Raw genomic sequence first — 14,223 nt, forward strand, 5'->3', positions numbered from 1 at the left:
CGACGGTGACGGGTACCTTAGCTTGTTTTCCCTTTGCTGGTGATGGGTACCTTAGCTTGTTTTTCCTTTCACCGATGATGGGTACCTTAGCTTGTTTTCCCTTCACCGATGATGGGTACCTTAGCTTGTTTTCCCCTTCGACGGTGACGGGTACCTTAGCTTGTTTCCCCTTCGATGGTGATGGGTAACTTAACTTGTTTCCCCTTCGACGGTGATGGGTACCTTAGCTTGTTTTCCCTTCACCGATGATGGGTAACTTAACTTGTTTCCCCTTCGACGGTGATGGTTACCTTAGCTTGTTTTCCCTTCGCCGATGACGGGTACCTTAGCTTGTTTCCCCTTCGACGGTGATGGGTACCTTAGCTTGTTTCCCCTTCGGTGATGGGTACCTTAGCTTGTTTTCCCTTCACCGATGATGGGTAACTTAACTTGTTTCCCCTTCGACGGTGATGGGTACCTTAGCTTGTTTTCCCCTTCGGTGATGGGTACCTTAGCTTGTTTCCCTTTCGACGGTGATGGGTACCTTAGCTTGTTTCCCCTTCGACGGTGATGGGTACCTTAGCTTGTTTTCCCTTCACCGATGATGGGTACCTTAGCTTGTTTTCCCCTTCGACGGTGACGGGTACCTTAGCTTGTTTCCCCTTCGACGGTGACCGGTACCTTAGCTTGTTTTCCCTTCACCAATGATGGGTACCTTAGCTTGTTTTCCCCTTCGACGGTGACGGGTACCTTAGCTTGTTTTTCCCTTCAACGGTGACGGGTGCCTTAGCTTGTGTTCCCTTTGCCGATGATGGGTAACTTAACTTGTTTCCCCTTCGACGGTGATGGGTACCTTAGCTTGTTTTCCCTTTGCTGGTGATGGGTACCTTAGCTTGTTTTCCCTTCACCGATGATGGGTACCTTAGCTTGTTTTCCCCTTCGACGGTGATGGGTACCTCAGCTTGTTTTCCCTTCGCCGGTGATGGGTACCTTAGCTTGTTTTCCCTTCACCGATGATGGGTACCTTAGCTTGTTTTCCCTTCACCGATGATGGGTACCTTAGCTTGTTTTCCCCTTCGACGGTGACAGGTACCTTAGCTTGTTTCCCCTTCGACGGTGATGGGTACCTTAGCTTGTTTTCCCTTTGCTGGTGATGGGTACCTTAGCTTGTTTTTCCCTTCGACGGTGATGGGTACCTTAGCTTGTTTTCACTTCACCGATGATGGGTACCTTAGCTTGTTTTCCCCTTCGACGGTGATGGGTACCTCAGCTTGTTTTCCCTTTGCTGGTGATGGGTACCTTAGCTTGTTTTTCCCTTCGACGGTGACGGGTACCTTAGCTTGTTTTCCCTTCACCGATGATGGGTACCTTAGCTTGTTTCCCCTTCGACGGTGATGGGTACCTTAGCTTGTTTTCCCTTCACCGATGATGGGTACCTTAGCTTGTTTTCCCCTTCGACGGTGACGGGTACCTTAGCTTGTTTCCCCTTCGACGGTGACGGCTACCTTAGCTTGTTTTCCCTTCACCGATGATGGGTACCTTAGCTTGTTTTCCCTTTGCTGGTGATGGGTACCTTAGCTTGTTTTCCCTTCACCGATGACGGGTACCTCAGCTTGTTTTCCCTTCACCGATGATGGGTACCTTAGCTTGTTTTCCCTTCACCGATGATGGGTACCTTAGCTTGTTTTCCCTTTGCTGGTGATGGGTACCTTAGCTTGTTTTCCCCTTCGACGGTGACGGGTACCTCAGCTTGTTTTCCCTTTGCTGGTGATGGGTACCTCAGCTTGTTTTCCCTTTGCTGGTGATGGGTACCTCAGCTTGTTTTCCCTTTGCTGGTGATGGGTACCTTAGCTTGTTTTCCCTTCGACGGTGACGGGTACCTCAGCTTGTTTTCCCTTTGCTGGTGATGGGTACCTTAGCTTGTTTCCCCTTCGACGGTGACGGGTACCTTAGCTTGTTTTCCCTTTGCTGGTGATGGGTACCTCAGCTTGTTTTCCCCTTCGACGGTGACCGGTACCTTAGCTTGTTTTCCCTTCACCGATGATGGGTACCTTAGCTTGTTTTCCCCTTCGACGGTGATGGGTACCTCAGCTTGTTTTCCCTTTGCTGGTGATGGGTACCTTAGCTTGTTTTCCCTTTGCTGGTGATGGGTACCTTAGCTTGTTTTCACTTCACCGATGACGGGTACCTTAGCTTGTTTTCACTTTGCTGGTGATGGGTACCTTAGCTTGTTTCCCCTTCGCCGGTGATGGGTACCTTAGCTTGTTTTTCCCTTCGACGGTGACGGGTACCTTAGCTTGTTTTCCCTTTGCTGGTGATGGGTACCTTAGCTTGTTTCCCCTTCGACGGTGACGGGTACCTTAGCTTGTTTTCCCTTCACCGATGATGGGTACCTTAGCTTGTTTCCCCTTCGACGGTGATGGGTACCTTGGATTGTTTTCCCTTCACCGATGACGGGTACCTTAGCTTGTTTCCCCTTCGACGGTGATGGGTACCTTAGCTTGTTTCCCCTTCGGTGATGGGTACCTTAGCTTGTTTTCCCTTCACCGATGATGGGTAACTTAACTTGTTTCCCCTTCGACGGTGATGGGTACCTTAGCTTGTTTTCCCCTTCGGTGATGGGTACCTTAGCTTGTTTTCCCCTTCGCCGGTGATGGTACCTTAGCTTGTTTTCCCCTTCGGTGATGGGTACCTTAGCTTGTTTTCCCCTTCGGTGATGGTACCTTAGCTTGTTTCCCCTTCGACGGTGATGGGTACCTTAGCTTGTTTCCCCTTCGCCGGTGATGGTACCTTAGCTTGTTTTCCCCTTCGGTGATGGGTACCTTAGCTTGTTTCCCCTTCGCCGGTGATGGTACCTTAGCTTGTTTCCTCTTCGACGGTGATGGGTACCTTAGCTTGTTCTTCCCTTCGACGTTGATGGGTACCTTAGCTTGATTTCCCCTTCGACGGTGACCGGTACCTTAGCTTGTTTTCCCTTCACCGATGATGGGTACCTTAGCTTGTTTTTCTCTTCGACGTTGACAGGTACCTTAGCTTGTTTTCCCTTCACCGATGATGGGTACCTCAGCTTGTTTTTCCCTTCGACGGTGATGGGTACCTTAGCTTGTTTTCACCTTCGACGGTGATGGGTACCTTAGCTTGTTTTTCCCTTCGACGGTGACGGGTACCTTAGCTTGTTTCCCCTTCGACGGTGATGGGTACCTTAGCTTGTTTTCCCTTCACCGATGATGGGTACCTCAGCTTGTTTTTCCCTTCGACGGTGATGGGTACCTTAGCTTGTTTTCCCCTTCGACGGTGATGGGTACCTTAGCTTGTTTTTCCCTTCGACATTGACAGGTACCTTCGCTTGTTTTCCCGTTGCTGGTGATGGGTACCTTAGCTTGTTTTCCCTTCGACGGTGACGGGTACCTCAGCTTGTTTTCCCTTCACCGATGATGGGTACCTTAGCTTGTTTTTCCCTTCGACATTGACGGGTACCTTAGCTTGTTTTCCCTTTGCTGGTGATGGGTACCTTAGCTTGTTTTCCCTTCGACGGTGACGGGTACCTCAGCTTGTTTTCCCTTCACCGATGATGGGCACCTTAGCTTGTTTCCCCTTCGACGGTGATGGGTACCTTAGCTTGTTTTCCCTTCACCGATGATGGGTACCTTAGCTTGTTCTTCCCTTCGACGTTGATGGGTACCTTAGCTTGTTTTCCCCTTCGACGGTGACGGGTACCTTAGCTTGTTTTCCCTTTGCCGGTGATGGGTGCCTTAGCTTGTTTTCCCTTCGACGGTGATGGGTACCTCAGCTTGTTTTTCCCTTCGACGGTGACGGGTACCTCAGCTTGTTTTCCCTTCGACGGTGACGGGTACCTCAGCTTGTTTTTCCCTTTGACGGTGACGGGTACCTTAGCTTGTTTTCCCTTCGACGGTCACGGGTACCTCAGCTTGTTTTCCCTTTGCTGGTGATGGGTACCTTAGCTTGTTTTCCCTTCGACGGTGACGGATACCTTAGCTTGTTTCCCCTTCGCCGGTGATGGGTACCTTAGCTTGTTTTCCCTTTGCTGGTGATGGGTCCCTTAGCTTGTTTTCCCTTTGCTGGTGATGGGTACCTTAGCTTGTTTTCCCTTCGACGGTGACGGATACCTTAGCTTGTTTTCCCCTTCGACGGTGATGGGTACCTTAGCTTGTTTTCCCTTTGCTGGTGATGGGTCCCTTAGCTTGTTTTCCCTTTGCTGGTGATGGGTACCTCAGCTTGTTTTTCCCTTCGACGGTGATGGGTACCTTAGCTTGTTTTCCCCTTCGACGGTGATGGGTACCTTAGCTTGTTTTTCCCTTCGACGGTGATGGGTACCTTAGCTTGTTTCCCCTTCGACGGTGATGGGTACCTTAGCTTGTTTTCCCTTCACCGATGATGGGTACCTTAGCTTGTTTTTCCCTTCGACGGTGATGGGTACCTTAGCTTGTTTTTCCCTTCGACATTGACGGGTACCTTAGCTTGTTTTCCCGTTGCTGGTGATGGGTACCTTAGCTTGTTTTCCCTTCGACGGTGACGGGTACCTCAGCTTGTTTTCCCTTCACCGATGATGGGTACCTTAGCTTGTTTTTCCCTTCGACATTGATGGGTACCTTAGCTTGTTTTCCCTTTGCTGGTGATGGGTACCTTAGCTTGTTTTCCCTTCGACGGTGACGGGTACCTCAGCTTGTTTTCCCTTCACCGATGATGGGTACCTTAGCTTGTTTCCCCTTCGACGGTGATGGGTACCTTAGCTTGTTTTCCCTTCACCGATGATGGGTACCTTAGCTTGTTTTTCCCTTCGACGTTGATGGGTACCTTAGCTTGTTTTCCCCTTCGACGGTGACCGGTACCTTAGCTTGTTTTCCCTTCACCGATGATGGGTACCTTAGCTTGTTTTTCCCTTCGACGTTGACAGGTACCTTAGCTTGTTTTCCCTTTGCTGGTGATGGGTACCTTAGCTTGTTTTCCCTTCGACGGTGACGGGTACCTCAGCTTGTTTTCCCTTCACCGATGATGGGTACCTCAGCTTGTTTTCCCTTCACCGATGATGGGTACCTCAGCTTGTTTTCCCTTTGCTGGTGATGGGTACCTTAGCTTGTTTTCCCTTTGCCGGTGACGGGTACCTTAGCTTGTTTTCCCTTTGCCGGTGATGGGTGCCTTAGCTTGTTTTCCCTTTGCCGGTGATGGGTGCCTTAGCTTGTTTTCCCTTCGCCGGTGACGGGTACCTTAGCTTGTTTTCCCTTCGCCGGTGATGGGTACTTTTTCCGTTCTATTTATAAGAGAGATGTTTGTCTGTCTGTTGTCTTTATGTATGTGTTATGATTTTTCTCAGAGATGGTCAAACGGATCTTTGTCAAACTTTGAGAGGTTCATCAGTGAGTGCCGGCAAGTGTTTTTGGCAAAAAAAAAAAAAATGATTTTTTTGTTGTTGTTGTTGTTGGAAAAAAGTTAGGATTTTTTTTGGATTATATTTTTAAATCACTCTGTAATGCTCAAGCCTTTGTAGCGATATGTGAAAGGGAATATTAAATTATCCCCAACCCCATTCCTTCGTGGATGTAGTGAAGTGTTTTAGACCCCCACAAAAGAAGAAAACAAATGTAATATTCCTACTCTACACACTACAAATTTGCTCCTTGAACTTTGCCCATTTACCTGATAGACTGCGCACTCATTAACTTTTCTCCATCTGGAGCACCTAATACCCTCTCCTCATACCCTCCTGAAATGTAACAGCCTTCCGCTGCTATCCCGAACTCTAACTCTTAATAGTATAGCTGCACACACGATGTTGCGGTCAATCGTCATCAGCTGCTTTCCCACCTCTACCTCCTCCACCATATTCTAATAATTGTTAAAAAAAAAAAATCAACCAACTACACTCCCTCCTGTGCGCTTTTCTACAAACTGGATTATAAAGCAATCCTGGACTAGATGTAGAAAATCTTCCTCGGCTCTGCTCTTTCTCCATCCCTGGACCCATTCTATCCCCGGAAAATTAAAATCCCCAATAGTCAATACTCTTCCTTTTCCACAGACCTTTCTGACTTCTTAATGAACCCGTCTCTCCTGCTCCTCCCTCGGAGCCGAGCCATCGAGATGCATCGTATAATTATCTTCCCATTCTTACAATCTCTAATCTCATTCCACACAGAATGCTCTACATGAACTCCCCTCCTTTATATCATCCCTTTATCTCGACACTACAGTGTCTTTTACCCTCCGAGATACATCTTGTGGCTTTTCAATTCCCTTCCTCCAATTTGATTCCTCATTATATTGTCTCACTTAATGTCACTATATCACACTCTTCGATATCTATTTTAGCTTCAAGCTCTTCCGTTTAACTACATAAACTCCTGGCATTAGTAGAGAATCTATATGTATTTAAACTTTTCCCTTTTAATTATTTTTTGCTGCCTTGACTTACCAATCACATTATCGGTTGCAGCTCCTTCCTTTATAGCCTCTCCATCCTCCTCATCATAAAAAGACATTAAATCCCTCCTCGATTCCTGCTGCAAACATTGTGGCACCCTTTATGTTTAGCATACGGACATTAATCTGGAAATGATCTCATTGACCATGTAAAGATTTCCTTTGTTTTCTAAGCCCAAAACCATGCTCCTTGCACCATTCGTCCAACCATAGGTTGACAAGTACTGCTTTACTGATTAAACTCGTACCGCTACCCATTCTTGGAAGATGATGTGAAAAAATTACATTATTCCCTTTCCCTCAGTCGACGACCACACAGACAAACATTAGGTGGTTGTGGAGAGGTATACATAGCCAGAGGTGTTGAAAAGGGCTGCTGGGGTTAAGTATGAACAATGGACAATGAGGAATAGAGTTCTTGATTAACATGGTAACACAACCCCTGCAGTAGTGAAGGGACCTGTCAAAGTGGAACAGCTGTAGCAACCTAAAGGCAGAAAGAGCAAGTAAGCCTGTAAGATGCATGATGGGCCGATGGGCCTGATAGGCTGAATGACCTCCACCTGTACCAAAGTTCCTTGTAAGATCATTAATTTTGGCCTTTGAGATAAGTTGCATGCGTATTGTTTGGAAAACGTAGCTTTACCATGTCATGTCCTCATACTTTGACCTTCAGGATAAAGTGTATGCGTTTAGTCTTGTTATAGGGTTTGGAATTTTGTTTAAAAAGATTTTTGTGATGACAATGAATTCCTCAATGCTAAAAATGACAAGCTTGAACATTTACTCTTAAATTCGAGAGAGAGAGAGAGAGAGAGAGAAGAGAGAGAGAGAGAGAGAGAGAGAGACAGACAGACAGACAGACAGACAGACAGACAGACAGACAGACAGACAGACAGACAGACAGACAGACAGACAGACAGACAGACAGACAGACAGACAGACACAGAGACAGACAGACCAAACGTACCTTCCGCCCCCATGAAGCATCCCGCCTTCCCCACTTCATGTCCCCATCCCCCCACCATGCGCAACGTTGAACTCACCATGCACCCCACGCCCCACCGAGCTCCAAACCCCATGCACCACTCACCTCATCTGCTGCTGCCCTTCCACCAATATTTGAGGTCTCCCTCCGAATGTTCCCGATTTCTTCATTCAGGCTACTACTGCAGCTCCAGACATTGCATGTTTAACAAATATTTATCGCCCAGGACATTTCAGATTTCTCTGTCTCGCTCCGTCAATTCCCTACTGCAGGGGTGGTGTTACCGTGTTCATCAAGAACTCTATTCCTCATTGTCCATTGTTCACACTTAACCCCAACAGCCCTTTTCAACATCTCTGGCTATGTATACCTTTCCACAACCACCTAATGCCTTTCGGCTATTTTGACAGCAAGTCAAAATAACAAGCTGCAAGCTGCAATGCTGAAGGCAGCCCACCACCAGCTTCTTCGACCACTTAGGGATGCGCAATGAATGCTGGTCCTGCCAACAATGTACATATCCTAAAACGAATTAAAAAGAAAAACCAACATTCACTGTAAAAAAAAACAAAAAACAATAATTGTTTTTCCTTTTGGATTATTTTAATATTTTATATCGACAGGGACCATCAGAAGCCATCTGACTGTCTTGCTGTCAATACAGAAGGTAAAAGTTATCACATACCTTGTGTAAGTCCCTCAACATAATTTCTCCTGTTTGTCCAGTACCTGCATAGGTGTGCACGACGTGTACTGTGGCTGGGATGTGGCGCGTGAAGTCTGTACGACACGCGCGAAGGCCTCACGTGATTGGATTCAGGACCTAACACGATGCCCTGTGAGTGTAATCCTTATTATTTTGTTAGGTTACACAATGTAACCATAATTTATCTTCATGTCATTATATCGTGTGATTTTGCTTTTATATATCTGGAATCGAGTAGATAACTCGAGGCACGAAGCCAGTTATTGCTCCGTCATCAGTTGCTCCTGTATTATTGTGTTCCGTGCGACCAGGTTAGGAACCAGACTGTTGATGGGCAGCTCGGGTCTTGGTCGACCTGGCACACCTGTCCTCATGTAGAATCTGGAAACCGGCGAGGCCACTGTCATTGCCGCCACCGTGCTTGCGACCAGCCGGAGCCACGCTGCGGTGGCCGCGTTTGCCGAGGTCCCTTAGTGGAAATTTCCAATTGCTCGAGGTGAGAATGATTCCTGCCCAAGACGAGGGCCAGGGGTTAAGGGCGGCAAGATTCTATGCCCGATTGCTAATGTCTCTTGAGGCACTTGTACAATCTTGGTTGCAGCCCATGGCAATTTCACTTCTTTCTCCATTCCAAGTCCTGTACCTCATCATGTTTGTGATTATATAATTTTTCAGATCCTTATTGCTCAAACTTAGAGCTTGAAGCTTAGTGTCAACTATTAGCTACAAATGTGTTGTGAAGCAGCAAAAAGGAATTTCCCTGAAGATAATCTGGAGTCAAACTTGAACCTGTACTCTGCCACACATGGATAGGATGTAATACTATAGCACATTACACTGGTATTGATAGGTATTGATTTAAGGTATTGATTTAAGGTATTGATTAGGTATTGATTAGGTATTGATTAGGTATCAATACCTATAGCAGGTATTGATTTAATAACCCTTCAGAAATGAAGTGTGGAATTCTTGATGAATGGGTCGAAATGACAACAACGGATGTGCTGTGCTTGATGAATGGGTCAAAAGTGGAACTCTTAGAAAAACAGAAGCCAAAGACAGGTTTTGTTTCTAAATGTACAGTGGTTTGCTTTTTGAATCCCAATGGAAGCACTCAGTCGAACAGGGGGGGAAAATACAACCTGGAATGTTTGCGTATGTGGATGGAAACAAAATGGTCATTGTAAGCCTCTGTGAGTTACTAACTCCAGTGTTCGACGCGTCATTGATGCAGGATAGATCAAATCAGGTTTGATAGACATAAAGGAATCCGGTTCCACAATATCAGACAGCCAAGATGAATAGAAGAATAAGAAGATTAAGAAGTAGGAGCTTGATTTAACCGCAAAACAATCGGTGCAAGAACCTTTCCTTTAAACCTGCTGACCCTCAATAATGCTACAATGAAAATAAACATACTTTAGATGGCAGGAAGTTGTTTAGTGGCCCAAATCGAAGATGTTGTTTTTCACAGGCAAAAAGCTCGAAAGTAATGGATTTTACACTTGGCAAGGTAACTGTGTTGGGAGTTTTGATGATTTTGTTAATGTAGTAAATCCCGTGACAAACAAAGAAGTGCAAACGATGCGAGTAAGGCCTGGAAACCAGATATCGACGTGAAGCAAGTCGACGTCACGGGCAACATGAGATATGTATGGGTTGAGTGAACGGAGCGTTGATCGTTGATCGGAGTATGCTAACTGCTATGGGAAACAAGGCGAAGGTGACATTTCTAGCATTAACCCTTTGCCAGAGCAAAATATTTCCCTCAACGCTCTTTTACCCCATGAAGTGTTAACGCCCAAAATGTCAGCTTCTCCTTGCTTCCCACGGCTGTTAGCGTACCTCGATCAACGCTCTGTTGATTGATTTAATTCATCGTCCTACCTGTCTGCCGATGCAGGCCATCACGAGCGTTAACTGAGACTCGTTTTCCAATTCGCCATCAGAAGGATCTCGATCAATGAAAGTCTTGACTTTGATTTCCCAATAACTTCAAGGATCCATCAGGATGCACGACCTGAACGACAAGAAACAAAGGAATGGGGATTAGGTCAAGACACCGATGAACTAAAAGGTTTTTGGGTGAGTTACGTGGAGATGAGAAACATTTTATTGATTTTTCAAAAATAACTTATTTGTGATTCATTGGGGTTGGCAGGGTATAGCCTACAGGTGTGCACTCACCATAGAGCAGGGTATAGCCGACAGGTGTGCACTCACCTTAGAGCTGTCGAACCTGGGGAACCTCGACCCCACCGTAAACTTTCACCCTGGTGTTTCGCATGCAGGATGAGCCTTCATTGTTTGCACCGTCAATCTGAAGGACATGAAAACCCAGGAAGTGTCTGCCTGCACCGATTGTTGGTAGACATTAAAGAACCCACGACGTCTTTCACGAGGTGTAGACGAGTTATCGCCAGCACCCTGAACAAATTACAAATACCTGCCACCTTCAGTCGATTGTCTTGTGATGGAGTGGCGATCTGTCCAGGATTAATTTAGCCTTTAAACATTTCTAGACTTGTCGTGAATGCCCCACAGCTTTGTCAAGAGTATGAGCCTCCATTTTATCATGCGACCTATTACTCTTCTTGTCAGGGCTTGTATTGGTAAACCTCCCAAATGCTCCCTTGAAGACGCTTGACAACATTCATTCAAATACATTTGTATCCATGAACCAATCATCTCGAGAAGTGAACAACACTTCCTCCTTGGGAAGTGGGTACCATGCCCAATCAGAATGCGTCTTGATGGAACCAATCAGTAAGGTAGTTGGGCTTTACCGATGAAATCCATAGTGTAAAAACTCTGATAAGCTTGATCTTTCGATCGATCTGAATCAGCTGATCATTTGATCGTTTTTTTGTATGGTGAAGTTTCTTTTTGAAGGTCTAATGGCCGTCTGTCATTTTAACGAGACAAAACACGTCGTTTTGGACTCGGAAAACACATGAATGTGTCTCGGTGTGACATTCGCCGATGCCACGTTTACAGCAATTATATTTAATTCTTCATTTTCTGTTTAATATTTATAAGGACACTCCACTCAAGCTTTTGAGGCCTCTTTAACATAATCTTTATGAAGAAACAATGAATGCATTTCAGATGCTCTGCAGCACGAGCTTTGAAGATTGACAACAACATTGACATTTAGCTCCGATGTCGGGTATTTACTAACACGCTATTGCTTAATACAAAGTAGGTATTAAATGTTCCTCAATGAATCCCAGTCCTGTGGCCGTATTTCTAAACCTTGTGTTTGCGTGAACTCAAGTGTTCCGGGTAATGTGATAAGTACATGGATCTGTTGTCTTCACGAGCGACGGATGATCTCGTCCAGGGCAGATTTGTAACATCTTTACTCATCAGGATCACTCATGATTCCCATCCAACCAAAATCACTTCTCTACTGCTGCTAATGCTGATTGTAAGCGTAGAGTTTGGTTGTTGCTTGAAGCGGTTCGGGCCTAAACGAGTCCAGAATCCGTGGAGACGAGGCATTCGGTGATTGACTGCTGTGTGTCTGGATTTCCAATGTTTGGAACGAATGAAAACGTAACTTATCCAAACAAAAGTGTGTCCTTCTTTAGTCATTAACAATGCCAATACAGAAGTCTTTTTCTTTTATAAAATTACTTCTCTTACGCACACGTATTTCCTAATTTGAACTTTTCTGTGATTCAGTACATTTCTGTAGAATACTAAGGATATACTTTCCTAAAGTTGTTAATGGCCCCCTGATAATACATCATCCGAGCATCTTGATTGCCTCTGCTATTCTGTCTGCACTTTAACTTATTCACCTTATTCACCGTCTCTCTTTTAATCCTCTCTCTCTCTCTCTCTCTCTCTCTCTCTCTCTCTCTCTCTCTCTCTCTCTCTCTCTCTCTCTCTCTCTCTCTCTCTCTCTCTCTCTCTCTCTCTCTCTCTCTCTCTCTCTCTCTCCAAATGCTGCCCTCCTGAATATCAATTGTTGCTTCAACTTGCTGTACATTAGTTAACTTTGGCTGCAACGGTGGCACAGAGGTCGTGAACCCCCACTTTTGAGCCGTTTTGATGCTCGACCTAACTGTAAACTGTCGGATTGGTGCTTCGCAGGCATGGGGTGCAGCGGATGCTTTTGAAGCTTGAGATCCACAACTAACAGCACTAGTCGCTGGTGGATGTAAATTATCCCACGGTATCCATCATGAAGGGTAGATAATTGTCACTGGCAGCAGAAACAAATTACAAATTCCTGCCCTAATATCGGGGGACACTGCATCGGCTGCGTAATGACACCTAAGTAACTAGAGAGTTCATCGAGCATCTTACCCCCACGTCGTATTGAGAAAAAAGGACATGGGAACAGTCTTTTCAAATCGTACTTGGTGTTTCAGAGCACAATGTATATTGGCTTTGTTCGTGAACCTTGAATAACAAGTGCGAATGCACGATGAGAACCATACGATGCTGATGGGTCAAACGGAACAATCCAGATCGCTGAGCCTTCTGCCAACTGTTCTCAGAGAAACTGACGATTTGTGAACGATCTTTGAGAAACAGATGAACTAAACGAACTGATCTTATGGCCGAAGTTAGCTTTGTGGTTACATTGCCAGGCGCTACCATTTTGTTTGCATATTTCTCCTACTCCGCTCTTTGAGTGCATGGCAAATTTGATCAGTCGAGACGGCGTAAAATTTTGCCCACGTCCTGCTAGACTCAAGGTTTTTGAAAAAGTAAACAATAAGATGTGTATTCTACAGTATCCAAATACTATATAATTACATTGAAATGAAATGAAAGTTTTCAAGACTGTAAGGGAACCCCCCCCCCCCCCCAAAAAACACACCATTTATTCAGAAGTTTACCGCCGTTGATGCACCGTTTTATACACCGCCTCATTTAATACATTTAATTGGTTGTTCGTGCCTGTTTGTGTCCTTTATGACATCCCCATAAACAGTAAGTTTCCTGTTTGGAATGATTTTCATTTTTATTTGACTGCTTGACAGGCAGACAGACAAAAAATTTTTTTTTACCTTACTCCTTTGTGCACACGTGTGCTCGGGACGAGATTCCGTACAATATTTCCAAATTCAGAGCCAAAGTGCTCCTGCAAGTAAACTGCAAGTTCATGTTCTGATTAATGTTCCACTGTGTTCAAAATATAAAATTAAATTGAAATCAAGTAGTTTCTCAATCATAGAAATAGACCGATGGACAGACAAAGTGAACCAAGTACTTAATACGGCTTTGTGGCATGCGCCTCATGGGGTAATAATGCAACCTGTGGGCCAAATTAGTCCGAAATGGGGTGCAGAATTGATTGGATGGGAGCATGCTTACCATCACTAAGCTATCTATTCTGGGTTTGATCATCTGCAGGATTTCATTCAGCTAAAAATTGCCATTCTGGTTCAATGACAGCAACGGATGCTACAAGTCAGCTGAGGGTGCAAAGCCAGCTATCTCATCTCCACTTTTGATGGTTGATGTAAAATATCCTATGGTATATTAAAAAAACCAAGAACAGGCCATGAGAGCTCATACTGTGGATAAATTTTCTGCTTGGGAGTTAGCTGTGGATCTCTACTCAGCACGACCTGCAATTCGAGTGCTGGGATGTGAATATGGCACGGTCATGATGAGCCAAATGACCTTTATTACTTTGTGATATTTCACTCGAGCTCTTGATCAGTGATTGGTATATGAGTCCATTAGTCATCTTTCTCATGTTTACTCATTCTATGACTCCCCCCCCCCCCTCACTGTTTAGCCCAGCAAGTCCTGAAGGATCCTGGACTTCATGGGATCCTTGGAGTTCATGCAGTGCAACCTGTGGTACTGGCATTCAGGTACGGCGACGGACCTGTACTGATCGTTCCAAGTGGCAGACTGGCAGGTTGTGTATGGGGGTGGCACGAGAGGAAAGGTGAGCACTGGTATCACGGTTTTTGTATTCAAATGTTTTTTTGCACCTTATTTTTGTACATTAATATAATCGGAGTTCCCTTAAAAGGAATTTCTATGCAGGACGAGGCCATTAGGCCCATCAAAGCCTATGCGATGGTGGTCAACCTATGGCTGGCTGTGTGTGCAATATCCTTAAATGCTGAGCGCCAAC

At 45.3% G+C, this 14,223-nt stretch overlaps 1 protein-coding gene across 1 annotated transcript in view; it reads left to right on the plus strand.

The window, feature by feature from the left end:
- Positions 1-14,223, plus strand: part of LOC147013677 (semaphorin-5A-like) — a 257,475-nt gene that overhangs the window by 97,077 nt on the left and 146,175 nt on the right. Inside the window, exons 14-16 of the mRNA XM_085851573.1 lie at positions 8,132-8,243; positions 8,423-8,607; positions 13,876-14,031. Of these exons, the coding sequence (XP_085707699.1) occupies positions 8,132-8,243; positions 8,423-8,607; positions 13,876-14,031 (453 nt within the window). The remainder of the gene's footprint in view (positions 1-8,131; positions 8,244-8,422; positions 8,608-13,875; positions 14,032-14,223) is intronic.

Source organism: Eptatretus burgeri, chromosome 13, assembly GCF_056783735.1.
Source record: "Eptatretus burgeri isolate ZD-2024b chromosome 13, Ebu_testis_v1, whole genome shotgun sequence".
NCBI lineage: Eukaryota > Metazoa > Chordata > Myxini > Myxiniformes > Myxinidae > Eptatretus > Eptatretus burgeri.